At 47.4% G+C, this 27,805-nt stretch overlaps 1 protein-coding gene across 2 annotated transcripts; it reads right to left on the bottom strand.

The window, feature by feature from the left end:
- Window positions 1-9,256: 9,256 nt before the first annotated feature.
- ENDOV (endonuclease V) lies at window positions 9,257-26,801 on the bottom strand. Of its 2 annotated transcripts, XM_081180957.1 has the most exons (9): window positions 26,528-26,655; window positions 24,886-25,057; window positions 24,290-24,424; window positions 23,034-23,073; window positions 21,996-22,108; window positions 20,950-21,018; window positions 19,938-20,066; window positions 14,141-14,211; window positions 9,257-10,340 (listed from the first exon to the last, which is right to left on the bottom strand). In XM_081180957.1, the coding sequence occupies exons 1-9, from the start codon at window positions 26,587-26,589 to the stop codon at window positions 10,310-10,312; spliced, it is 822 nt and encodes a 273-aa protein (XP_081037083.1). In that variant the 5' UTR covers window positions 26,590-26,655; the 3' UTR covers window positions 9,257-10,309. The 2 variants fall into 2 exon arrangements, with proteins under 2 accessions (XP_081037083.1, XP_081037084.1); XM_081180958.1 differs by lacking the exon at window positions 9,257-10,340 and having other exon boundaries at window positions 14,180-14,301; window positions 26,528-26,801.
- Window positions 26,802-27,805: the final 1,004 nt, after the last annotated feature.

The raw sequence follows: 27,805 nt of genomic DNA, 5'->3' as shown, positions 1-27,805 counted from the left end.
TGGAGGAAAAGGCCATCAGTGGCTGGCTAACAGCTATGCCCCGCCTCTGCAGTTGGAGCCAGTAAGTCACGGTCCAAGTCAAAGTCCCGGCTGAGGATGTCGGGACCGGGGGCAAGATGGCAGGGTGGGAGCAGGAACGAGAGTCCAGAATCCAGAAGTCAGGAAGCCAAGAGTCTGAGGGTAAGAGAGCCGGGAGTCAAAAAGCCAAGGGTCCGAGGGTCAGGAAGCAAGGAGTCACAAAGTCGAGGGTCCGGGGATCAAGAAGCAAGGAGTCACAAAGTCAAGGGATCAAGCAGCAAGAAGCAAGGAACCAAGGAGCCAAACGCAGTAAGACAGGAAATGTGTTGATGCGGCAAAGAACCGGAAGGGAAATGCTGACCTTATATCCCTTCCCGGCTCTTACCACCAGGTGCTGTGAGTTACCAATCAGCCTTGCCTCCTCAGAATAAACTTAGGAAGGCCTCAGTCCTGCTGGTCACAGGGCCTGGCTCCTGTACACACTCCTGACACAGTGATGCTTTTGGATACCAGTTCTTGGAAGCTTAAGGAAGAGGAGAGTGCTCTTGGGTCCTGCTTGTGGCGTTTCCAACGGCATCTGGTTGGCTACTGAGAGAACAGGGTCAGGACTAGATAAGCCATTGGCCTGGTCTTCTTATGTTGTCATCTGAGCTGCCCTACCCATGAGGTGGGGTGGAGAACCTGCCTCAGGCGGTGGAAGTGCAAGGGGCGCCGCCGGCTCCACCTGCCCCGCCACTTCCCCCGCAGTGAGGGAGGTGTTTCGGCGTGTGGCATTTCCACTCATCTGCCCTGTCCCTGGCTCCCGCTGAACCGTCAAGTTCAATGAGAGAGCCAGGGTGTTCCTGCACACCTCGGTGCTGCTCAGCTCCCTACCCACCTCAGGAAGAAGCTGAACAGCAAGGCTTTCAGGAGTACCGAATTTGGCAAGAGCTGGGATGCAGGGGTGGCGATGGTGGCAGTATAGAATCATAGAATCATAGAGTTGGAATAGACCACAAGGGCCATCGAGTCCAACCCCCTGCCAAGCAGGAAACACCATCAGAGCACTCCTGACATATGGTTGTCAAGCCTCTGCTTAAAGACCTCCAAAGTAGGAGACTCCACCACACTCCTTGGCAGCAAATTCCACTGTCGAACAGCTCTTACTGTCAGGAAGTTCTTCCTAATGTTTAGGTGGAATCTTCTTTCTTGTAGTTTGGGTCCATTGCTCCGTGTCCGCTTCTCTGGAGCAGCAGAAAACAACCTTTCTCCCTCCTCTATATGACATCCTTTTATATATTTGAACATGGCTACCATATCACCCCTTAACCTCCTCTTATCCAGGCTAAACATGCCCAGCTCCCTTAGCCGTTCCTCATAAGGCATCGTTTCCAGGCCTTTGACCATTTTGGTTGCCCTCCTCTGGACACGTTCCAGTTTGTCAGTGTCCTTCTTGAACTGTGGTGCCCAGAACTGGACACAGTACTCCAGGTGAGGTCTGACCAGAGCAGAATACAGTGGCACTATTACTTCCCTTGATCTAGATGCTATACTCCTAGTAGCGGGGGAGGTGGCAGCAATTCCTGTTTCGCCTCAGGTGTCAAAACGAGGTGGGCTGCCCCTGGGGCTGGTGGTTTTAAACCTCCTGTAGATAAAGAACTACCAAACATTCCTTGCTTTTTGCAGGGAGCTTTATACATGGTGACAGATTGCATATGAGAGACTGCAAGCTACTGCTTGGAAACCCTCTTCTTCGCAATTTTTATACGTGCAGAAGCCTTGTCCTCTTCCCTGTTATGGCCGTGATACTCCTGTTTTGTGTTTCACCCAAAGCACCCACTGCTGAACTCAAAGCACTGGCTCAGATGCGGCAAATGAAAGGGAGGTTATTGATTGGCTGTTTTAATTTTTAATTATTTGCTGCTTTTATCCTGCACTTTATTCTGTGAACCACCCTGAGATCTTACTATGAAGGGCGGTATATAAATCTAATAAATAATATAAATGAACAGAGCTCCAGGAAAAGAGCATGGCTGTGCTGTGGTCTTCTGGGATGCGGGGAGGCAGAACAGCAATTCCCTTTGCCTAACAGGATATTCTTTCCCCTTCTAGTAGAGCCCGTGTGCCTTTAAATAGCTGCATGATAGGCAGAAAGTTAGCAGATGGAGCTTGTCTTGGATGTAGTAAGCTGAGCCAGAGCATTACTGCATCCAACTCAGTATTGTCTTCCACGGGTAGCCACCATGGACTCATGGATGTTTTGGGGCTCGGCCCCAGCCAACATGACCCAGTCAACACTGATGGGAACTGCAGTCCAGCAACATATGGAGGGTGCCATATTGGCTACCCCATAGTGGCTGGCAGTAGCTGTCTGCAGAGTTTCAAGCTGGTGTGTCTCGCTACTTGGATATGCCAGGATTGAATCTGGATACTTCTGCATGCAAAACAGATGCTGCAGTGGTCCAATGGTTCTGCTACCATTGAGATATAGTGATGGGAATAACCACCATCTATTGAGTTTTTGCCCATCGCTAAGCTCAGTTTCCAGTAATATCTGTTGCCTTCCTTGGGTCAAATTTTAAACTGCAAGATCCTCAGGGCAGGGACTTGCCCTTCTATCATCATATGCACCGACAGTGCCGTATTGCTGTTGCAAAAGAAATATTAACGCTAATAAAAGCCAAAGGGGCACTGCTAACCAAGAACCAAGACTGCAAATGATAGTGCCTGAAATTAGTTCACGACTTGGCTCTGCAAATTTCGGGCTGGGTTATCCATGCTTGAGAGGTCCTCTTTGCACAGCCAACCTTGTAATCAAGAGCATGATGCTACCCAGATGCTTGGGAGCCTCTCTCCTCCCACCCAGCGGAAGCTTAAATGTCATTCTTCACTTTAATTACCAGTTTTCCAGCTGAAGGAGGATGCACACTCCACGCAGCTGTGGTTCAGGAAGGCCACATGGGCACCTCATGAATATGCTGGTGAAGAGGGCAGTGCAAGGAGGCAGCCTGCTCTGAAATATATAGCATGGATGGGAGGCAGAGTGGGGACAGGCCAGGTGGGTTTGACTCATGCCAGGAACACGCTGCTGAGTCAAAGTGAGGAGGGGTTCCAAAGAGAGTGCCAGTTGCCTCTTCTACTGCCTCCATTCAGGCAGATGGAGCTCTGGGCTGTGTGTGTGTGTGTGTGTGTGTGTGTGTGTGGAGAAGCCTGATTTATCTTCACACTTTCAGGGTCTCTAGCCAGAAGTTATGGGCTGGACTAGAGGACAGGGGGGGGGGGGAGGTCAATTCCTCCTGGCCAGAAACACATCTGTTTAAGAGTTATTGCTCTCATAAGAATACACTTTTTAAAAAAAGAGGAAAGAGAATGGCATCTAACAAAGCAAGATATTTTGTGCTTATAGAAAAGCTAGTTAGTTTTTCCTTTGGGGCTCTGGGGCTGTTAGGGAGATAGGATGGTTTTTTGAGTTGGGATGGGACGTGCCAGAAATGGCCGGTGTTTAGTTAGTGATGCTGGCCACATGACCCGGAAGCTGTACGCCGGCTCCCTCGGCCAGTAAAGCGAGATGAGAGCCGCAACCCCAGAGTTGTCCGCGACTGGACCTAACGGTCTGGGGTCCAGTTACCTTTAGTTAGCCCCAAAATGGAAAAGCAAAGTCCCAACGAAAGAAGAATGGCAAATTAAACTGATGGAATATGCACAGCTCACGGACCTAACATATAGAATAAGAGAACAAGAAGAATACACGTGTAAAGAAGATTGGAAAATGTTTACTGAATATATAGGGGAAATTGTGTACATTTAAAAACGTGGCCAGCATTAAGATAAATTCAACAGTGTAAATAAGTTTTGATGGATGTAATAATGGAATACTGAATGGCTTAGTTTATATAAAATATGCAAGGATTATATTATGCAAAACAAACCATGGAAAGAGAAGAAGGGAAGTCATTGATATTGTAAGATTGTTTGAATGAATATTCTAAAATGTAAAAGAGAAAATTTAATAAAAATTATAGAAACGGACCCAGCCCTGCCCTGCATGTGGTTCAGCCAGAGACCTGGCAAATGATCCCTCTTTACCATGCAATCCTAACAGTGTCTGCTCAAAAGCAAGGCCTACTGAACTCCCTGGGACTTACTCCAAAGTAAGTGGGGTTAGGGTTGCAGCCTTAAGCACTTTTGTGTATTTAATGTAGGGGAAGAGAGCCTGCCAAATAGGTATGCAGAGGTGCACAAAAATCTCTCAGACACTGTTGGAGAGATAGGTTTACTGCTAACAATCACCGGGCATAATATAATAAAACTTGGCCAGGGATTGTATCCAGTGGATAGGAGTTTAAAGGGTCTCAGGGGTGGAGGAAAGTTCCAAACATGTGTCTTTCCACTAAGGCTGGCGATCCACGAATATTGAATGAGGTTTTCCTGTTTCTTGTTTCTAAACCAATTAGACAAAGACCAGGCTAATCCGCCATTGTGTCTGCAGGGTCAGGAATAGAAACCAAACAATGGGATTTATGTACTGAGAAAGTAGGTGTGCGTTTAACTCAGCTGAGTTAAACGTAGCTGCTGCATTGAAACGTATTTATTTGTGAGATTTATAGTCCACATTGCATTAAATATAATCGGGGGGGGGGGGCCAAGATGATAAACTAAAAACACAATTAAAATCAACACAACCTTAAAACAGCAAATAGGAACAAGTCAACAGGTTTGGTGGGGGGCAGACAAGACCAGCTCCACCAATAAACAGTTTAACCAAAAGTCTGGGTGAAACTGGCACTGAAAATCCATCAGGGTGGCACCAGTTGAACTTGAGAGGGAAGGGTAATCCATAACTGGGGCACTAGCACTGGGAACACCCTCACATGTGTTGCCACAAAGTGGATGTTTGGCAAATGTGGCAGTCAAGAGGACATCCACACAAGATGAAATCATGTGGGCAGATGCCTATGGGAACAAGGGCTCCGTCAAGAATCCTGGTCCAGGATGGGGAACCTGTGGTCCTCTCGATGTTGCTCGATGATGTCCCATAATTCTGCAGCCGTTGGTTATGCTGGCTGGGGCTGATAGGAGTAACATTGGGTGGGTCACTGATTTTCCCATCCCTGTTCTAGGTCCCTGATCTGGCTTTATATGCCACAACAAACATCTTGAATGTGGTTTGGTAGCAAACTGGCAGCCAACAAAGCTCCTTTGGAACTGGTGTGCTATGCAAGGACTTCTGCGGCATGTTAAAGGAGGTAACAGCTGTGTAACTATGCAGAAGACAGGGGTAAGGGGAATGAATAGTATATCCAAGTGATGCCTTGGTTATTGGAAATTCACCCAGACATACACAGTCTCAGTTATCCTAAGCTTTGCAAAAGCTGCCCCGTTTTTGTCTGCAACCAGGAGTTAAAAGCTTATCCTTTTAAAAAGGAATTAAGGGAAGATACCCAGATTCTGCCACACCTACAGGACTTTGTATTAGATGCTAGATAATAATTGTGCAGTCCGATCGACTCCTACAGGTTGGGGATAGGAAACCTGTGGTCTTCCAGATGTTGTTGTACTCCCAACTGCGAGCCAGCATGGCCAATGATGCAGTGGCAGGCTTTCAAATGTCAGCAGCGCCCTGGGTGACACCAAAATCCAGTGCCACGGCACCCCTCCCCTTCTTGCCTTTCATTCTACATCATTGTTGTGGCACTCAGTGTGGGCAAACCGGTCCCACTCCCCTAAATCTGCCTATGAAGGGCGATAGGAGGGTGCTCAGGGGTGGGTGGTCTGATGTGATGGAAGCTCTTGCCTGACTTCCTGGCAGGTGTGTTGTTGTTGCTGCTTATGAGGATGGAGAGCGGGAGGACATGGCAGGGTCAGCATGTGGTACAGACACGTGCCAGCTGAGCCAACCCAACGTTCCTGCTGGTGGGCTTCGCATCACGCCACCCTCCCCTGCTCCCTCCAGATTCAACACACACTAATGAAATAACTAATGTGACAGAGGGAAGGTTTTGACTAAAAGTGGGCGGCAGAAGGGAGAATTCTGGAGACAGAAACCAGCTCTGGGGGGAAAAATGAACATTCTGTTGCTCTTCGTGGCAGGCAGGAGAGAACTGAGTAGGAAGGCACTTTCCCATTCTCCTGCTGCCGGTGCGGAGAGCAGGCAGAAAAAGAAAAAGGCATCTAGCTGACACTGTGCTGTGGGGTGGGTTCCCTCCTGTCTTGCCCAATGTTCCAGAAGGTTCCCTTCCTGCGTCCTCAGAAGCCACAAAGGACTATGGGAGACAGTGGTCTTTTTCTGTTGCTTTCCAGGTTGCATCAGCTGGGTCCATGAACCCCTTGCCATTCACTCACTGTTGCTCTTCAACCTCTTGCTAATTTTGGGCTCTGTTCTCTAAGAAAACAGAGTAAGCGGGGTATCCCATTCCTTTCTCACACCCCTCTCTCTGTTTTCTTTCCTTCTGACAGCTTGCAGGCTTTCTTCCAAGCGGCCCTGCTATATACCTGGGCAAGAGATCTTCCCTTTCCAAAGCAACCAACAGAACCCGAGTAGGTGAACAGGTGGAGCAGTGGAATGATGGATGGACCCATCTGGCGGGTGGCCTGGGGGCTCAGGCACTGCCACCTCAACAGCTGTGCACAGATGGCACCATCTCACTCAGCCAGAGTGAATTTGCTTTTGCAGGCAGAGCTCGCCAATGTCACTTTCTGCAGATCCTTTCCCGTTACAAGATGCTTGGGTGGCAGAAGCTGCTTAACACCCCCTCTTCTCCAGCCCTTTGACTTCCACCCCAGCTTTGAGTCACAGCTGAGCTCCCCATCCAGCTCACATCTGGGAGCTGAGACTGTGGCTGCTGCAAAAGGGAAATGCCAGCTGGAAGGTCTCTCCCCCCCCCCCCCGGTCTGGCTCCTTGACAGCACTGGGCCATTGTGCCACTCACTAAGCAAAGAGCTAGCTCCCAGGGAAGGCTGGCGATGGCAAGGATATTTGCAAAGCTGTGTTGGGTACCCAGGCGGTCTCAGATGCTGTAAGGACCTGGATTGCCACTGGAGAAAGGGACTCAGGCCCAGGATTTGGTGCCATCAGCATGAGCAGAGATGGCAGAGGAAAGCCAAGGTGTTGGAAGAGGAGGATGCTGCAGATTGGATTTAAGAGGAGAGAGGGCGGTGGTGGAGGAGTTCGAATGGCACATCACGATAAATGGGAAAGAGGGAGAGAACCAAAGCTCAGGATAACAGATGGACTGTGGGATGGGATTGAGGAAAAGGGAGCCGAGAGTTGGGCTGTGCAGCTGGGGGTGAAGTGGGGGCTGCAGGTCAAAACGAAGAGACGTGGGGCTTAATTCAACATGGACGGGAGGAGCTCAGGCCTTGCGTAACAGGTGGACTGTGGGATGGGATTGAAGGGCATTAGCAAACCTGAAGGGTGGGGGTGGGGGCAAGGAGGGAGAGATCCGACAAATGCACTCATAGGTCAAGGCCAAGTGCCATTGTCAGAGTTGATCTGGAGTAGATCACAGGACCGAAATAAGCAGAGGATGAGACGAATGCTCATGCTGGCGTTTCTCTTCTCCTGGGCATGGTTGGCCAATTGGTGCCAAAGAAGGACAGAACTTTATGTAACAACAGCAGCAAGAATACTTATTGCAAAGTATTGGAAGACACAAGATCTACCCACTCTGGAAGAATGGCAGATGAAGGTGATAGACTATATGGAACTGGCGGAAATGACTGGCAGAATCCGAGACCAGGGAGAAGAGTCGGTGGAGGAAGATTGAAAGAAATTTAAAGACTATTTACAGAAACACTGTAAAATTAATGAATGTTAGAATGATGTTGGAATGAATCTAGGTGATTTTAGCAAAAATGTATCAAAGATTTAAGAAAAATAGACTGTTAATTGGTGAAAAGAGGGAAAGTAAACTTATATCAAGATCAAGATAAATTTTCAGTATAAAAATTTTGAAGAGAGGGAAAGGATTTGCTGAAATGGATAATTGACTTAGAATACAAAAAAGGGAGGTGTGAGGAGGTCAGGGAAACAAGCAAATGAAAGATAAGTTATGGGAAGGTTCGATTTGGTTTTTTTGTTTTGTTTTTTCCTTTGTTTTTATTTGTCTCTATTTTTCTGTTTTTTATTGTGATGTGTTGGTTTTGTTATTGTTCAATTTGGTGTTTTTTCTTTTGTCTTTTTGTAAACTTAAAACTTTAATAAATACTATTTAAAAAAAACAAAAAAAATGCTGGCGTTTCTCCTGAGGCCTGTTGTTCCAGTTGCCACAAGAATAAATAGGTATACAATATACGTATTATTTCTACAGTAGTTGTTTCGCCTGTTAATACTGAGCAGGGCTGAATGGTTGAGTCTCTACATACACCCTGAGCAACTATGGACTAATTCCATAAGGCACAACAATTAATGAAATAATGAAACCTATTATTTGGTCTGACTACTAACAGTTCGCTACTATGGACAGTTACTTAGATTTAACTAATGCTTTAATATCACGCAAAATAAAGTTAGCTACATAAACATTTTTTATATTTAAAAAAACCTCATAGGTCTGATGCATTTCTTGGAGTTTCCTGGTCAGGCTCCCGCTAATACGATGCCAGACCAGAGCATGTGACCAAGGCAACATGAATCTCCTTTTTCCAGTTCTGGCTGCCATAAGACGCTGCTGGCCATTGCAAGCCCAACTCTCAAAGGCAAAACACTGTCACCCTTGTGGGCTAAGTAAAGGCTGCTTAACTGAGGCACCCGGCAAGATTCTGCAGCCTGAGCGTCGCCCGGGCCTCCTACAAAACAAGGAGGCAGATTGTTGGCTTCCTCAAGCTACACCCACCCACGGGATACACAGAGTCCTCTCACTATCCATCTGCTGGGACCATCAGGAGTTGGGGATTCAGCATCTGCTCCCAAGGGAGGTGTGAAAGTGGCAGAAACGATCACGGCAGAGCGGAGAGCAGAATGAGCCAGGAGGCTGAGTGACTTGATGTCGCTAGAAAAGCTCAAGCAAAAGGGCGGGAGGTGGGGGGAGAGGAGAGAGAGAACACTGCCCAAATGAGTTGAGCCATATTGCTTGGCTAAACTCACAGCCTTTAATGGAATCCCTTCCCTTGGAATTCCCATTCCTTGCCGTATTATTTCCCCATTAGCAGCCCTACACAGTCTGGTTTCTTGCTGTAGAATTGAGCACAGGTTCTCGGACGCCTCCTTGTTGGCAAACCGCACATGTGTGTGCGTGTGTGTGGGAAATACAATCATTCAGAGATTACCAACAAAGGTTTATTTTCGGCACTTTGAAGATCTCAAATATGACTAAGATCTTACAAACAGAAGCAATGCTTTCTTTCTGACCTATGTGAGGCTGTGTCAGGAAAGAAGACATACAGGCACAGGTGATTCTCTTGCATGCCCACTTCTCAGTTTCCACTCCTTTCACAGCAGGACTTCGGGCTTCTTCTTCACACATTGCAAGCTTAAGACAATGCTCTCTAAATGTGTGCATAGAAAAATGTAATATATGGACCTGCCCAAATTTTTATTGAGAGCAACCGGGGTAGAATGCAGTTTCCCAATCAAGGGCTGAACTAGAGGCGATGCAAGTTGTGTGAATGCAATTTGCCCGCAGGGAAGAGGGAGCAGCCTCAAGACCATGAGGAGGAAGGGGACCTGAACTCTGTTGTGGTTCCGAGAAGACCTGCTTCTTCTATATAACTATTTGCATTTCTATTGGTGCCAGTGGGAGCCTGAGGCTAATCACAACTAGGTTTGCTGTTTGTTCTGATTTAGCACCGAAGAGTGCGTCTTTCAGGGGAAAGCTGCGGGACAAAGGTCAAGTGCAAAACTGCTTTCTAGGCACAGGAGCAGTGGAAGTGTAAACAAGTCCTTCCTCCGAAATGCAAATAGCAGCTTTGGGGAAGAGGTGGGACTCTGGTAGGCAAGGAAAGAGTTGCACTTCACTCCCAGGGTCCCCACAAATGCTGTTCCCATTGCCCCGACACACAGATTTGAACTTTTACCTGTTCCCAGCAGTAGTGCTGTGTACATTTTCTTCTTTGTGCAACTAACATTGCATCTAGTCCGGGCTCTGGTAACCAACAGAGTTTTTCCTGCTACCAAAGGTGAGAAGCAGCCCCGAGATTGCCCCAGCTGTACGACTGGGGGATCAGGGCCACAATGTTGGTGGCACTGAAGCTCCATTGTTCCTTCTGCTGAACGTCTGCACAGGGGAGTCAACAGAAGTCACAGAGCAGCTGGGAGGTCGTTGTGTCACTTGTCCCGGACAAAGAGGTTTCAAAGAACGTCCTCAATGCTGCATTAATGTTCAGAGTCTGTGTCTTCACTCATCCTAGAGAGGAGAGGAGGTATTAAAAAGAGGGGGAAAGAACGAACATTTCCACGGCTGCCAAACAAATTAGAGTTTTGTTTTTTTAAAAAAATCTCATCAACAGCCTTGCTGTTAGCTAATTAATTAGCCAATTTGTGTAACATTTTCAGTATCTCAACAAAAGCCACTATTTGGAGATTACTTATTGACGGGAACAGTTCCTACAGTCACAGGTTTCTGTATTTGTAGGCGGCTGCTGTGATACCTGGAGGAACAGAAGCGGCAATCCTCAGCTCATTTACTTTCTAGTAAAGCCCTTCAAAATGCAGTAGGACTTCTCAGTCAAAGTGCACTGGCTTGCTAAAGAAAAGTGCCCTCAACACCAACCTCCACTGGGGGGGGGGGGGGACTCAGGCCTTGCAACTTGGCACAGCTCATACTAGACAAGGAGTGGCTAAGCTAGGCCCTGCAGGCCGTAGGCTGCCCTGCCCCCTCACAAAACTCACTACCACAAAGTTGTATTTTTTATTTTTTTAAGCATTATTTATTTTCTCTATGCGTGCATGAGTCCCCCACTATGAGTCCATGACTGCAAATGTTTTTTCTGGGTCCCTTCTCAATGCGCCCATCTTTTAAAATGGCGGCAGGCATTTGCGGCCCGCTAGGCCTCTCTAGCTATCCCTCAGAACTCTACTTCTCCCTTGTCCTGCTTCGTACTCCCGCTAAAATAAATACTAGAACTCTTGTTAGTATCTCTTCCTTGTCTGGATGCGGGATAGAGAAGGTGTGTGTGTGTGTGTGTGTGTGTGTGTGTGTGTGTGTGTGTGTAGAAACAAGCCTAATGCACCAGGGTAAAATTTACATTTCCTCATTTTTCTCTCAAGTCCAACCTATCACAGGGATACAGACGGCCCTTTGAAAGTTGCCCAGAGGCGAATGTGGCCCTCAGACTGAAAAATGTTCCTCAACCCTGTTTAAACACACACACATTGCTCTTGAAGGTGCTAAGAGGTTTTTTTGCAGACCCCACAACCTGCCACATTTGACCCAGCCAATATATATTTTTTAATTTTGAAAAAAGCACACACAGTGAAGGACGTTTTTCCTTACTGGCCTCCTGCTGCGACACCATGATCTAAAAAGCTTTTTGTGATTCCCCAGGACACTGCGCCCTCCGCACCCCCACCCCTACTTGTCCTTCAATAAAAAATTAATCTGTTTTTTCCTGAACTGAATAATCAATAATGAATGATAAGGCATGATTTAAGACATCGTGGAATAGTTGACGGTAAAGGCTCTCGGAAGGCAGCCTTGAGAACTGCAGGCGTCACTTGTGGCCTTTTGCATTTAAGCCATTCCCACTTCTGAGATGTAGCCCCCACAAGATCAGCCATAGGGCAGTGTGCCTTTGGTGGTGGGTGTCCCCAGCATATCGGAATTGTGCAGAACAGAAGCCCTGGAACTGTATACCCACATCCTCCCGGGCACTAGAGAAATCAGGGCCTAAGCAGAGATGGCATGCAATATCTTTCTTGGTTGGAACAGGATTTCCATCGCGAACATGTGCTGCTGCCCAGTTCTGACCCTGCAGTGTGAGCCTCGTTGGAAACCTATGACCGGGGCAAACAGCAGCAAGAAAGAGGTGAAATTCAAGGCATCAAAATAGCTTGTACCTTTTGGAAGGTGTGGGCAGAATAAGCACCTACATCTGAGTCTTTCCCTTTTTAGGCTAGAATGTGTAAAAGGAGCATAGAACCAAAAGCACCGAGGAATCCATGATCTGGGGTGGAGAGAATCCGCCGCTCATAATAATAAATAATAATAATTTTGTATTTGTACCCTGCCCTTCCCGGTTCAAAAACCGGGCTCAGGGGGGCTAACAACAACTTTAAAACACTTAATTGATGCAACAAAAAACAGCATAAAATACAGTATAAAATGTGAATAACAATAAATTCAGAATTCATGTACCTTTCCTGAATCTAGAATAGATCAAGCACAGCGCCATTTGGGGGTTACACTGAGCAACGCAAACCTGTTAAAAACTTGCAGCCCTGGTAAACACTCCCAGCACATGCACACACACACACATGCAAACACAACTAGGTGTATCATAAAAAGCAGGAGCAGCATGGGACGGGAGGGCACAAGAGCCTTGGCCTGGGGCAGCACATGCTGGGGGTGTATCCTGCACTCAGCACCCCTTGAGCTGAACAGAGACAACAACAGCTGGGATGGTGGCAGATGGTTCTCAAACCCCAGTGCCCTGAACGAATGCAGAATCCTGCATGCATCAGGCTCCAAAGGGTAGGAGGGCAATTTGCCAGCTCTCTGCAGAGGGACTTGGCCTGCCTCATCTTCACCTCTTCCATTATCCCGCCTTCAGATAAATGCTAATAGCCTTTCAGGGGGGTTGACACTTGCACTCACTTAAAACACCTATCACTCCCTCCCTGCCAAGATTACGATCCCTGCTCCTCCAAGAGCTTCAGCCTGAAGGCAACTGTCAAGATTACGGAGGGGAAGCATCTCTAAAACAGCTTCCCTGCTGCCTTTAACCTCTAAGGCAGGGCTTGCGTATTATGAATGGAGGTGGTCCCAGGGTCAGTGGACATTCTAGGCTGAAAATGAGACTAGGGGCTGAAAATGAAGCCACTACAGATAACAGGCAGGTCATAAGTGCGGCGAAAGGACAATAATAAGGACAGCATTTAAAAAAAAACGGATTCTGGTTTATTATTTGGACATAGCATCACATTTGGATTGCAGATCTGGAATGAAGCAGAAATGAATTGGAATGAAAGCAGGGTTTGGGGCAGAGTGGCAAACAGGGCCAGACCAAAACATTTTGCCGCCTGATCCACAGCACCTAATCTGCCCCTCCCCACCACACTAGGGCAAATGCTTTTTAAAAGTTCTGCTGCACCATTCAGAGTTTAATCCCTTTCCTCATCAACTATCCTCCTAAACGCCACCCTCCCCCTCCGAACAGAGCAAATCTGCCCTGGCTGCAAGGCGGAGTGACGTGGGTTGGTTTGTAGGAGCAAAACATCACCTGGGCGACTGCGGATTTAACACAGCATAGAAGATGCAGCGGTCTCAATGCCCAGAGCAGCCAGAGTCCTGCAACTCTGAACTGGAATGGGCAACCTCCAGGCTTGCAGGATCAACTTTGGTTTCGTTACAAGAACCAACTGAAAGTGGGTTCAACATAGTGGCAACAGAAAACCAGGGAACAGGGTAGTGCAGAGCTCACGCTCAGCCCAAGAATTGGGTTTCACTGTGCCAGAAACTGAGCTACACAATCCTGACACACAAAAATCCACTTTCTCCCCAAGCTTTCTTCATCTTTTCAGTAGCCTAACTCATAAGGGCAGGTTGTGCGAAGCATTTTTGCTGTTGCGATTGTAGAAGAAGTGAGAATTGGGAAAGAAACTGTTGGTAAATCTACTGCAGAGCACCCAGACGTCTACCTTCTGCCTACCCCATCCATTTCAGGACTTGCATTTTTCTGCAATACCACCACCGGCTTCTGTTGCATTTGCTCAAAGGACAGCGAATCCTGTGACCTTCTGAAGGCAAATGCGAACCAAACGCATTTCTGCCATGCCCAGCCACGTGATTCCCCAGAGAACACATGGCGCAACACGGTGCTTTGCTGGAAATAGCCTGCTCCCGGAGGCTGTGTGGGCCCTGCAGTCATTTCACCTTGCCAAGTTACCCTAGCTGTCCCTTTAATGCCATTACCGAAGAGCATTAAAAAAGCAGATTGCCCGAAGGGGATGCGCGGCCACGCATCCCACCCAATCGCCCACACCTACCTCTCTGGCTGAGGTGATGCAGAGACGGCTTCCAAATGTTTCCGGATGTACTCTCTGGATCTTATGTCGGCCTGGAATCAGGGTAGAAAACAGAACCGGGGGGGGGGGGGGGACACACAGTTTGTTTTGGCTGGCTGATGTCTGCGGTTGTATCTGAGGAGCTTGTGGTAGGACGAGAGGGAATAAATAACACCCAATAAACAAGGAAGAAGAAACGCCCAAAGCCCAGTCCTGCCCATGCTTAGGCCAACCATCTGAGAAACATTTTCTGGACTGACCTCTCACCCAACAACTCACCACAAGGCCTCCATATTAATTCCAGGCTACGCTCCAATCTGGCTCAAGTAATTAGGCAGCAAAACACATCCCTGGCACCCGTCTACGGCCATGGGTGCCATTTTATTATTATTATTTTTACAGAACGGGCATTGAAATCAAGGAACAAATCCAGAGGCCTTGTAGAAGGGTCAGGCTACCCTGCGCCCACTTAGCCTTGGGTGTTTCCACTCTGGAAGCCATCTTTCTCATTGTCACTTCTGACCTGACCCCTTCTAAAAGTTAAAATGATGGGGATTTGACCTTTTGCACGCACAGAATGCAGAAGACCCTGATGTTGGGAAAGATGGAGGGCACAAGGAGAAGGGGACGACAGAGGACGAGATGATTGGATAGTGTTCTCGAAGCTACCAGCATGAGTTTGACCAAACTGTGGGAGGTAGTGGAAGACAGAAGTGCCTGGCATGCTCTGGTCCATGGGGTCACAAAGAGTTGGACATGACTAAACAACTAAACAACAACAACAACAACAATGCACAGAATGTACTCTGCAGGCATGAGCTGCTGTGAGCCTTCCCTAATCCATGTCTTGATTCAATGGGAAGTGCCTTCTGAATAACTTGGAGAAAACGGTCTTCTATACCTATGACTTGTTCAGCAGGTTAGAGATTTCCCAAAGGCGATTCAAGCAGTTACTTCTAGGCTATGAATATATTGTATGTGAGCATGTGCATGTATGTATGTGAGAGTTTTTGACTGATTCGCCGGCTCAAACAGCAGGTGTGCCACTTCAGTGTTCAGAATGAAGTGATGTGAGCAGGCGCATGCTGCCAAAATGGCTGAGCTGAGTGAAATAGCAGAGAGCCAGTGGGACAAAATTCTCATCACGGGTTGTCACATGCTTCCTTGGGAAACATATTTCACTAGGCTTCCCAGGGGAATCACTTCCTAATTCTAGAACAAGCCAATACTTGGTGGAGGATTTGTGGTCTGGCTGGGTTTATTGATATATATATATATATATATATGGGGGGGATTATAGATTGCTTACTCAGAAAAATATTTAAGTGGTGTATACAATAAAATAATGTCAATAATTACAGCAATGCTTTTAAAAACAAATATATCTGACAGCAAGACCAGGGCTGCAACAGGATCATCAGCTTTCCTCATTGGAAAGATTTAGGAACCCATGAGGTCCAATAAATCTCCAAGGACGAACCATCTGAATGGGCTCATCACCCTTGCAGGGGAAATTGCTGCCACTAACTCAGAGCTCACCAGATGGTAGACAATAAAGACGTCCCACAACCCGTCCTTCCCAATTTCTGACCACTTCTCACACCACTTGGGGCAAAGACTTGGTGTGTTTGACCAGCAGTCATTTGAGATAGTCCCTGTGCCAGGGCTGAGAATGGGGTGGAGGGTTTATCATTTCCTGTGGTTGGCCAGCCAGGATTCAGAACAGATCTCACCAGGCCACCTTAGGCCTGCACACAAGTCTCCAGCCCCTCTGAATTGCCATTGGCCTTTGCCAGGGCTTAGAGCTGCCTATTGTAACTTGCATGGTACAGCTCAGACTCTCCCTGCCATGCCTACAGAGTTATCTGAGGAAGGTCTCATTTCGTGCCATGAGCCAGCAGAAGGCCTGGGGCACAATATACCCCATGCATGCCCTAGATCTCCCAAGCCTGCATGTTGTAAACTGAATCCATGGAGGCAGCAAGGGAAGGGCTCCATTTGCAATGCTTAGGCCTGATGTACAAGCCAATACCCAGTTTCACCATCTTCCAGGCTTCCCAAATATCACAGAATAATCTGCCTCCCCAACCCCTATCACTTGGGATTGAGTTTCTGCAGCACTCTGCAGGACAAACCTGTCCATATTTGGACAGGTTAACTTTCTTTCTGTTGTTGTTAACCACTGGTTTTCGTTAACTATTTCAAACCAATACATGGCATTCAGCCGTTGTCCTTCTTCTCCCCCAAACATAGTGCAGCTGCTCCTATTAAAGCGTCCCTGGTAGAGTCTCCCTCCCATCACCTTGGCAATTGGGGGACCCAAGCAGCCAGGCTCCTTGCCCTCTGCAGAGACGGCTCCTCCTGTCCCCCAGCTAGGCATCTTTCCCTCTCCTCCATGTAGCTACACAGTTGTCCTGCACACCCTCAAGCCTCTTCTCCTCTTTTGCCCAAGGTAAAGCTGGCCCCCCCACTTTCACTGGGGAATGCTAAAAATGAAGATTTCCTCTTCTCCCCCTATAACTGGCTAATATTCTTTAATACCACTGCAGCTCAACTAATGCCTTTGAAGAGAGAGAAGCTTACATGTGTACACAGAGGCAGCGTTAGTCTTTGTATGCAATGGGAACTGTGGTCAAAAATGACATGGCTGATTGTATCAGGCCCTCAGCCCAATTGCTTCTTAGGTCTCACTGTTCCATTAGAGCTTGTCAGGTCCATACTGAGACGGTACATTTAATAAGAGTTAGATTAGGGGAATTTCGCAATGTGCTGCTTTTCAATGCCTGCCAGCTACCAGCATCTCTCAACATTGGGAAGGTTCATTATGACAAACTTTGAGACTCCTTCTCCTACACTTTTCATTAGTCCCCATCATTCAGCTCCATACCAGAATTCCCTTTGGGACAAGGGAATCTAGATGGCTCAAACAAGTAAGTTGTATATGCTACAGTAGAAGCTAAAAGCCACCCTGTTCTTCCAAAATAAATCCATCCATTTGGAGTGAAAATGGAAAATGGCTCTAGGTAGAACTGCTTCACTGGATGAATTTCTCTCATCTTACACCCAGCTGACAAATAACTCTTGCTTCTTTGATTAAAAAGCTGGCTTTGCAATGAAATTCACGACCAGGGACTTCCAGTCCCTAGTGGCCCAAATGGGTTCATAACCAGGGGATTTAAATGCATTCCAGTATATTTCAATAGAACATGGGGCATTTCATTTCTAGTTTATCAAGTGTTACACTAACTGGTAGCAGCATCAAGAGCTACCTTCATTTCACTTTTGGTAGCCTGGGTTTGGGAGACACTCCCAAAGCAAGTTTATCTGATGCATCATTAAGTGTCCTTTTATATTGCAAAAAAGTCTTGCCAATCTTCACTCCTAGCACTGTGCTAAGAGTCAGCTTAACCCGGCTTATTAAACCAAGAGGCTAATCAATAAGATGGATCATGTTGCCTTAATAATCCCCCCAGATCACGCCTATTTTTGGAATAGACTAGCTGCAGCAGCAGCATTAGGGGCTGGAGGTTATGCCGGGAGTATTTTGGGAAGAGATTTGGGCATATCAGCCCAGGGCATGGTTGGAGACTGTGGAGCATGGAAGTTCTGTTGCCACTGGACTGGAATCTGTTTCATTCCAGTGCTGGGAAGCATGGAAAGAAGGGCCTAAAATTACACAGCAAGCTTTCCTCCTGCCCTTTTTTGGACAGGGGACTTTCTCCTGTGTAGCAGTGAGAGCAGGGGTAGGGGTGAAGCAGCCCACCATGACTAGAGGGTTGTGAGATGTGGGGCACGCTGCAGCAGTCAAACAGAAGCACTGGAGCAGTTTTTCTTTTCAAATATACATTGGAATGAGCTCCATTCTCAAGCGCACATAAAACCTTGGATCACTGAGCACTTGGTGACTTGGAAACGCAAACCGATCACACCGAAAGGCCTTGTGTTTGTGCTGATGTGGTGCAGCACAAGCATTTTTCTCCCTCCCTCTCGTTCCCTCCCTCTGATGCTTGAACTATTATGGCTTCTTAGGCAATGCTGTAGCCAATAAATGATGAGCATGTGCAAGTTCGTGCGAAGCAACCACAGATCAAGAGGGAGCCCCAACTACGCACACTCCGCCAACTAAGAAACGTTCCCTGCGGTTTTGGTAGCTGGGCCCTGCTACAGAGAAGGGAAAAGCCGCTTCTCCTGAACTTTTTCCTACCTTGCAGTCAGCAAAGGCACAGGCTATTGGCATGTCTGATTGCCCACACACCACTCTACAATCTCCCGCTGCTCAAAGGCAGCCTCCAGGTTAAGAAAGGTGGTCTAGCACTGCCACCTTCTGGCTGCATTCTCAACTGGTAGCTTCTGCAGACCCTCTTGCAGGGTCCTGAGCCGGAGGCAGCACCGCAGTCTGGTGATGTGAGCAATGCCGCTAGAGCTATTCAGCCAGCCAGCCAGCGCACAGCCTCTCAAAGGGGCTGCAGCTGGCAAGGCATTTCCATGTCAAGAAAAGAGAGGTGGACAATTTAGCCTACTCCTTTTATCATCGTGCTTGCCATTTAAGTCTGCTGATGTGCAGGTTTGCCAGTTATTTGTGGGCAACCTCCACCTGCATCGTAGGCAGTAACATATCATGCAGTGATATCAAATCCTGCACTCCAGGAACACCCAGGCATGAAATTCGGATGGGAGACTTCATCCACCTATAGTTGGGCACCCTATAGTTTTCTCAGTAAAAGCAAATTGCTCCCCTTATGCAGTTAGCTATTGGGGCCTCCCGCTGCTGCCACGCGATTTCTGTTCTCATCCTGAGGTAAAGTTCTTAACCTGAGGTACTACTTCCAGGTTAGCGGAGTCTGTAACCTGAAGTGTCTGTAACCTGAAGCGTTTGTAACCCGAGGCACCACTGTAGTTTGGAGGTGGGCAGACCAAGATGGGTCTCAGTGTGATAAGAAAAGTCTTTGTGAGAATAAGTGAGAACCAGCTCTAGTGCATGCAATGAGAGAAGAGGAAAAGAGGATCACATTTTAATCTATTTTGATATTTTGCTCCATTGGGGAATATACTGCTTTTCTGTAACTTTTCCTTGTAATACCTTTTCTTTAAAACACCATATTTTTTTCCATCCAATCTTAGTCATTTCCTTTTGCTTTTTCATAAATCGGCTGAGCAGAGGATTACACTCTGTGTTAGCCAGGAAGACCCTCCCCTTAGATGGCACAGGGCCCAGAGGCTGGCTAGCTGGCAGGCGGCCATGACAGGTGTAATTTGCTGGTGGTCACATGCCAGGAGTGGGCAAGGTAGTAGTCAGCAGTGGATGGGGCCAGAGCTAAAAGTGGTCCATAACAACAACAACAATTTTATAATTTATCCCCCTGCCCATCTGGCTGGGTTGCCATGCCACTCCTTGTGTCTGCCACCCCATCCCTCTCTGTCTCTCTGCTAATCCTGCTAAAGAAGAGACAGATTGCTCTTGCCCAAGTTCTGAGTACTTTGGCAATTTAGGTCAAAACCAGCAGGCTACCACCCCCTGTCATGGAGGACAGATCTTCGATGGCTATCACCAGCCAAGATACCTAAACTGGAGCCTTCGCATATACAGGACATAAGAACACAAGACTGAGGACAAACAACAGGACGATGGTCATCGCCATGTTTGCAACCTTCTAGCAGCCATCAGGTCAACCACCACTCGAAGCGTTAGCCTACAACTGACGCGGCAAATTGGCAGATCAGCTGGTCCCTTGGCCTGAGGCTGCCAGCACCACCCTTCCACCTGAAATCCTGTTCTCACCTGCCGGATGGGCTCAGGAACCCGATACCTGCAGCAGGAGTGCACTAACTGCACAGCAGACAGAAGGCTCATTTTGTGGCCCACAGAGACGTACACGGGTTTGGTGCTCTTGGCGTAGCTGCGCAAAGCCTAGGGCAGATTTAAAAACAAATGAACAAAAGATGGTATAAGTGACAACGAGTTGGGTGCAAACGCCAAAGCAACTGCAACCAGTTCAGGGCTCGTTGTTGCCAGATGGAGGAGCATCATCATCATCATCATCGTTTTATAATCTATGCCCTACCCATCTGGCTGGGTTTTATTTTGCTTCCACCAAAATACTTTTTTTAAAAAATCAAACATAAAAAACTTCCTGATACAGTGCTGCCTTCAGATGTCTTCTAAAAGTTGTGTAGTTAAAGACCTCCCTTGACCTCTGATGGAAGGGCGTTCCTCAGGGAGGGTGCCACTACCGGGAAGGCCCTCTGCCTGGTTCAAGTACAGGCAAAGGATTCACTGTTAGGATTTTATGTAGCCGATGCTGGCTAATGTGATTAGTATAAATCACATGAGATGTCTGAGAAGGATGTGGGAACGGAAGACTGTCTTATCTCTTCCATCTGAGAGTGTTATTGGACTGTACTTTCGCTTTTGCTGTATGCTTTCTGTTTCTGCCAGAGTTTGGAGAACACAGACGTGATTATGGATTCTCTGTATATATTGTGAGTAAAACATAGTTTAGATCTACGAATGTTTCTATCTTCTTGCTGTGTGATGCCAGAAGACTTGTGTGCACTTTTCATATGAGAAGTGTCGCAGAGGGGCACTCTGGAGTGAAGGGACATGCCATTCCAGAGACGTGCCCACTGGGAGATGCTCGGAGGTACTGGGGGTCTGCCATCCCCCCCAGGAGTGTTTGCCAACATCCACCAGGGCCTACTCCCCATCTACCTGATGACGCCCTTGGCAGGGGCTCAGTGCTTCCTACTCTGCTCACTATCAACAGTGCTCCTCTCTGCACCCCAGTACTTACCATACCCAAGATTTTCCCTGAAGTACTCAATAGGGGGAATGTGTCTCCTCCTGCCTGAAGGTCTTGGATCTGGAATACAATAGGTTTGTTGCAGCTAAAATGAGTCCATGGGGTTTATAAACTTGATCGTAAGGGGACTTCCTAGAATTCCTTCTGCTTTAAGAGGTTGGGATCCAACAACCTAATACTCCCCCTCACCCCTACACATACATACAAACAAGCCACACTGCAAGCAACTGAATGCAAGCAACCAAGCTCAGGACCCCTAATCTCTTGCCTTATCAATAAAAATAAATATATATGTAAATGAAGGACCTACCCACATGATGGTGAGACACAAATCCCTACACTAACCATAGGCAACAGAATGAAAGAACAATACCCCCATTTCTCTCCCCACCTATTCCTTTCCCCCACCCCCAACTGCAAGATGTCGATGACAAAACTGTCTCTCAATAAATGTAAACGAACTGTGAAAAAGTCTATGAATTGTAAGTGGAGACAATTAAAAAAAAGAGGTTGGGATCACACTCGTCAGGCATTTCCTTTGCTAGTATCTGTTCAGTCCTGCAGCTCTGTACAGCAAGTCCCTGAAGGAAGCATCTGGGGCAGGAGGAGCCTGGGTGGAATTCTCACTTGCAGGGATCACGCCAGGCAAAGAGGAGTGACTTCCCTTTGGGGGCCACTTCACAATGCGTAAAACGCATTACAATTACCCATGAGACCGTTCTCAGGTGCATGCAACAAATGCATGTCTATGCACACACATGTCAGGAATCCAAGATTGGCTGTGGTTCCCTGACACAGTGCATGTTGGTCAATGCATCCCTTCTAATGGAATACACGAATACACACACACACACACACACACACACACACACACACACACGTGTACATAGTTGGAACTGCAACTGCAGTGCAGAGAAACCAGCAAAATCTTCTACAATTCCTACAAAAGGCTCACTTGATCTACGATTCATAGAAAGCTTCCTTACACTGAGCCAGAGAATTGGAACGTGAGCTCAGAATCGCTATTGCGGACTTACCTGTTCCTTGTGCAGCTCATCATTGGCCAGACCATCAACTTGCAGGAGGTTTTTGGCTACACCAACACAGGGGAGGCCTGTGAGCACACCGAGATGGCAGGCAATGCCAAAGCCTGCCGAAGGAAAAGTGGGAAGAAGACGCTGAAGCAAAGAAGGCAGGGAGAGAGCTTTCCAACTTGCTGTGGGTCTCTTCATGAGGGTGTGAGATCCAAACTGTCAAAGGAAAGCTAAAGCACGCCAAAAGAGGCAAGCCCACAAACTTTTGCAAGGAGCTGGACCCAGGGTCAGGGGTCAGCATCAACAGGGTACCCATGGAGGCCCCCACCCAGTTGTGGGACTGGTGCTCCTCTCCCATCTTGCTGCTGCTCCTTCACCTGCTCTCCTCAAGCATGCAAGCAGTGATAAGCGCAGCCTTTGGGAGAACTGGGTCCAGACTCCAGAGGGAAAGGGTGAGTGAGGGGACAGTGGCAAGGAATGTCATGTGACCAAGACACATGAGAGCAGAAGCAGCAAAGCAGGCTGGGAAGTGCTGGGACTGCACAATCATTTGGGCCTACTAAAGTTATTCAGGCCTAACTGCTACCTGTTGAGTCACTCTGACATGTGACTCATTCTCCTTATAAGTAGCAGCCATTTTCTCTCTGTGTTCTCAGTAAGATTTCAGTCAGAGTCAGTCTGCCTCAGTTGTGAGCAGAGTCAGTATGTAATCTCAGTCAAACTGTTTGGAACCATGTTGTTTATGAAGAAGTTTATTTTAACTCAGTAAAGCTCTTATTTTTTCACTTAAAAACTCTGCATTATTAATTTACGCTGCGCGTCAAGGAAGTGGTCTGCCCGCTTTGAGTGGGGTGTTTGTGTGAGAGAGGGTGTAAACTGAGGGCGTCTTTCCCAAGGGCACTGTAAAAGATGGGAGCAGGCGCTGGAGAGAAGCTCCCCATGCTGGCATCTCTAGAATTCCCAGGCGCAACAACAGACCAACCAAATATGGAAGGGAAATCTGATTGTTGCTAGACTAAAAAGCCAATTCAAGAGTCTTACCTCTGTGGTGGAGAATGCCATTTCCATCTACGAGCAGGACCTAGAAAAGCCACAAAGAGGGACATAAGTGACAGGTGATGTAGGGTGGGAGATTTTTGCAATAACTGAAGGTGTGTGAGAGAGAATGCACCCACATATTCACACCATCTTCCCCCAATGCTAAAAGAGATGAGATGCAATCACAGAGTCATACCCCAGGAATGCCTCATTGAGGATGTAGAGCTGAGGGGTAGGAAGTGAGCAATGTACACAATTCCCTCACCTCAGGTTCAGAAGGAACATGTGGCAGAGTGCCTGTTCCTCAGGCCTCACCATCCTTTTGGTTCCAAATATTCCTCTCCAGTCTTACCTCTTTTGTGAGGGAATTCCTGTAGCAGTTGTGGATGACTCCACATAGGCCGTTTTAGAGATCCCCTGGATCCCTTCGGCATGCGCTCAGAGATGCAGCAGCTCCTTGCTTCCCTGCACATGCTTCAATGGGAAGTGTAGCAGGAGAAATGTGCTGAGCAGGTAAACAGACAGGTGTGGGTGGCAGTGGCAGCTGGCTGGCTACTGCTACATCACTCAGATCTAGCAAAGCTCACTTAAGTCCCACTGATTTCACTGCGTTGATTGCAAAAGCATGATTAAGTCTGGATCCAAGTTATTATTCTTACTTGTTGCTAAAAGCAACTTGTTTTTTTAAGAAAAAGATTACAACAACTCAGCAATATAAAAGGAAACTTAACCAAATATTAAAACAGGAGCACATAAAATCAAGACAGAGAGCAACAGACTAAATCAGGAGCAACAAATCCTGATTTAGCAATCTGCATTCATTTATAGATGCCGTATAAATAAGCATAGGTGGCATCCCTCTTTTTTTGCACAGATGCCTTGTGGGGCTGGTAGCCTGGTGAGCTCTCCTGTGAAGCAGATGTTGGCACTAAACTGTTATGCAGAAAAGATGTCCTTAGTGGCAATTTCCCACAAAGGAAAGAGAAAAGCAGCCGCTGATACCAATAGGGAAACTTCCACCTTCAGAACCAGTATGCTACCTGCTTAGAAGATGTTTCAGCATGTAAGCAATATAAAAATTGGCATGATGATGATGATAGAATATCAGCTTCTGGGGAACCACAGCAGGAGAGGGCTGTTGCTTTCTAGCCCTACTTGTGAGCTTGTTGGAGGGATCTGGTTGGCCACTGCAGGAAAGAAAATATCCTGGACTAGATGGACTCTTGGTCTGATTGAGAATAGGGCGGGAAATATCACACCTGGGGCCTGAGACCAGGCTCTTTTTGCTTTAGCCGCTGCAGGGCCTCCACAAGAAAAGGGACTTCTCTGAAGGCCAGGAAACCTGCCACGTATGGGGCATTCACAGCTACCATGCAACAGTCTTCATACAGGACCTAAAAAGATCAAGGGAGAATGCAGAGTGAAATATTTCCTCATAAGAGTCTATAGCAGGCAGAGGCAAACTCAGCCCTCCAGATGTTTTCGGAGTACAACTCCCATCATTCCTAGCTAACACGACCAGTGGTCAGGGATGATGGGAACTGTAATCCCAAAACATCTGCAGGGCCGAGTTTGCCTATGTCTGGCCTATAGTGATCAAGCGATCATAATTTGGCAGAAACTCCTCAAACTCACGTGTCTTGTTGAATTACCCCTGAACTGCTGCCATAATCTTATCCTCAGCCTTTCAATGCTTGGAAACAAACAGAACTACTAATTTAAAGTTACTCAGGCAGCAACTAAGAATACTGTAACATTTGACATTTATTATCCTTTCTATGCCAGCTCTACCAGAACTCGAAGAGCCCTTCCTTCTGTTGTCAACTTTAGAACCTGGGAGATCTATGATGGTTACCTCAAGGTCTGGGTAGCTGAGCACCACCAGTGAAGCACAGGCACTTGTGTCATCTCCTTTGATGTAAGACAGGTCCACTCCTCCAACTCTCTCCAGTCCAGCAAAGGAGGGGTTGCTTTGCCACTCCTGGGTGTCCTGGTCAATTACATCTGCCTTCAGCTGTGCTTGATCACTATGAAACATAGGAGAACTAGGTAGCATCTGTTTGTTTCCAGCACCAGAACAGGCCAGGAACAGGCAATTTTCAATGTGTTGGAAGAGTATGATAGAAGCATAATTGCTCAGTTATCCCTTGATTGCCTCTGGTTCAAAGGTTCTGCAGGTTTTTGTAGCCTTTTGAAATCCTGCACAATCTGTTTAACCCTGAGATAGTGTAGGGACAGTAAATGTATGCACCAACGATGCCTCCACCATACAAATTAGCTCTTTTTAAAAAACTCAAACATCTTCTCTGTCTCCAGACTAATAAGAATATACAGTACAGGAGACCTTTGTTGGCCCAGAATGCTTATGAAACCAACTCATTTTGCTTCAACATGTGTCCTTCCATAAATACAGGAACATCTCTCTTCAACCCGCGCAAACAAATTAAGGCCTAAAGGATACCTTTATCTTTTAATTGTGTGGGAGGGAGATGGTGGGAGACAGTGGTCTGCTTTTGTTGCTTTCCATCTCAGGGAATGCATATTGACATTTGGAACAACACATAAGCAGACAAACCATTCTGCTTTCAAATATATATATCCGTACCTTTCACTGCAAATTTACTATCTGGAGTCAATCCTCCAAAGTTTCTCCACCCACTTTCTCACCAGTGACCCTGCAAAGCCAAATTCAGGGCTGGGAAACCTTTGGCGCTCCAATGCTGCTGTACTCCAATTCCCATCAACCCCCAGCCAGTACAGCCAATTGCTAGGCTTGATGGGAGTTGTAATCCAGCCCAAAGGTATCAGATGTAGGAAAGCTGGCAAGATTAGGTAACCTGAACTTTTTGCCCTACGGAGTGTTGTGAAACACAGCCGTCCAAACCCAACCAACTTCTTTTGGTAAGGTTTATCAGGCACCTTGTAACTTTTATTCAGCCCAACAGCAGGAGGCACTAATCCTGCAATCCTAAATTCATTTGCCTGGGGAATCAGACCAATTTAAGTCAGCGGGTCCTGCTGCTAATGAGACACGTGTAGGACTGCACTGCAGGAGTGGGCTGTTTATTGACCAGCAAAGATAGCGCTAAGGCTCAAATCCTAAGCAGCCTCGCTCGGAATCGAAGGCGCTGGCTTCCCAGTATACCAACCAGCTTCTGGTCGCGCTGTTAAGGTTTTTACTCGTCGGGGCGAGAAGGTGCTTTGTTGCTGCTAGGCGAGAAACGTTGACTAGTTCCTAACGCACTGCAGTGTTAGGAAAGGCATTTTATAACCATGCAAAAGGGAGCTAAAAACGACGTGCGCGCTCGTCGCCGGGAGACAATTAGGTAAGCCTGTGAAATAGCAAGGACTGCAGCAGTAAGCCCAGGAGGTGGCGCACGAGCGAGCCGCAGCCTCAGCCGCCCGGAAAGCACAATGCAAATCCCGCAGCCCCCAGCGATAGCGCGCTTCCGCTTGCCGCCTTGGAAGACAGACTTGACGTCTCCGCTGCAGTTTACCGTTCCCAGGCGCGCAACGTCTCCTCCGCCACCCGCGCCTCGGATTCAGCCCTGTCCGCCATTCCAGCCGGACCTCCCGCCTTACTACTTCCTGGGCTGCTCCTGCACTGATCACGCCCCCACCGAGCGGACCCAAGGGCGCTCGCTCTCCCTGCACTGCAGTTCAGTGATGGAAAGGAGCGCACGCGTCCCGGGATAGGGAAAGGCGCGCCTTAGGGTTGGAAAGGGCAAGTTCTGATGATTGGGTTGCCACCTTGTTGTGGAAAAATACATACAGGGCATGGCAAGGAGATTGGGAGGGGGTTCTCCCCCCCCCCCCCGCTGAAGTGACTTCAAAGCAGTGCCGGATTTATGTAGAAGCTAAACAAGGTGTAGCTTGGGGCCCCACAAAAATTTAAAGGGGGAAAAACCCCTAAATTTACATTTCCAAAACATAAAAAACAAATAAAATAAAACCCACATCCAGCAACAGCGTTTTCTGTTGTGTAGCTCCTATGATGTAAGTAATGGGCCCTGCCTGCTCCCTAAAGTATCACTGGTTTGCTCATTTCTTTATATAGGGTGCCTACATTCTGCATGGGCTGCTTGCATGGCAATACAGTGGCACCTCTGGTTACAGACTCTGCTAACCCAGAAGTACTACCTTGGGTTAAGAACTTTGCTTCAGGATGAGAACGGAAATCGCATGGCAGTGGGAGGCCCCATTAGCTAAAGTGGTACCTCAGGTTAGGAAGTTTCAGGTTAAGAAAGGACCTCCGGAACGAATTAAGTTCTTAACCAGAGGTACCACTGTATGTGCAAATGGCTTTAGATACCTATTAGGTCCATCAATTACCATATAGCATAAATTCAACACACAAAAAAGCAACAATTTGTTGACAAAGGGCAGCTGGACATATAAAGGGCCCCATCACCTTTCAGTAGCTTAGGGCCTCATCAAACCTAAATCTGGCCCTGCTTCAAAGCAACCCATTACAATCTATTGCAGCCTAGCAGGATTGCCCCTCTAGAATTCCTGTCTGCCACACACACAAATTTGTAACACTGTGTATGCCCAGAGCTTCTGTTGTAAAAATATTGAACTACTCCTTTCCCTTGCAGAAGGTACATGCAAGGAGCCCATATAGAGATCGCTGAGGTTCCCTATCGGTCGGAGAATGAACAGAGACCAACTAAAGATAGGATAAAGCAAAGCGGCTAGTAAGCCTGATCTTTATTGTCAGGAAAACGAGCTGTTAAAACAGGGTCCTCACTCGCAAAAGTGTAGGGTGCAGAACC

This window comes from Podarcis bocagei, assembly GCF_964188305.1.
Source record: "Podarcis bocagei genome assembly, chromosome: 2".
In the NCBI taxonomy this organism is placed as follows: Eukaryota; Metazoa; Chordata; class Lepidosauria; order Squamata; family Lacertidae; genus Podarcis; species Podarcis bocagei.
Note: the sequence above shows the minus strand (reverse complement) of the source record. Positions and strands in the feature narration are given on the sequence as shown.

Bases quoted from the DNA above. Each gene is read 5' to 3' on its own strand.
- ENDOV (XM_081180957.1), bottom strand. From the start codon at position 26,589: ATGGCGGACAGGGCTGAATCCGAGGCGCGGGTGGCGGAGGAGACGTTG. The intron at 22,109-23,033 runs GTAAGACTCTTG...TTCCTTCGGCAG, and splicing joins TGGCATTCTCCACCACAGAG to GCTTTGGCATTGCCTGCCAT. The intron at 14,212-19,937 runs GTGAGAACAGGA...CCCTGATTCCAG, and splicing joins TTCCTGAGCCCATCCGGCAG to GCCGACATAAGATCCAGAGA.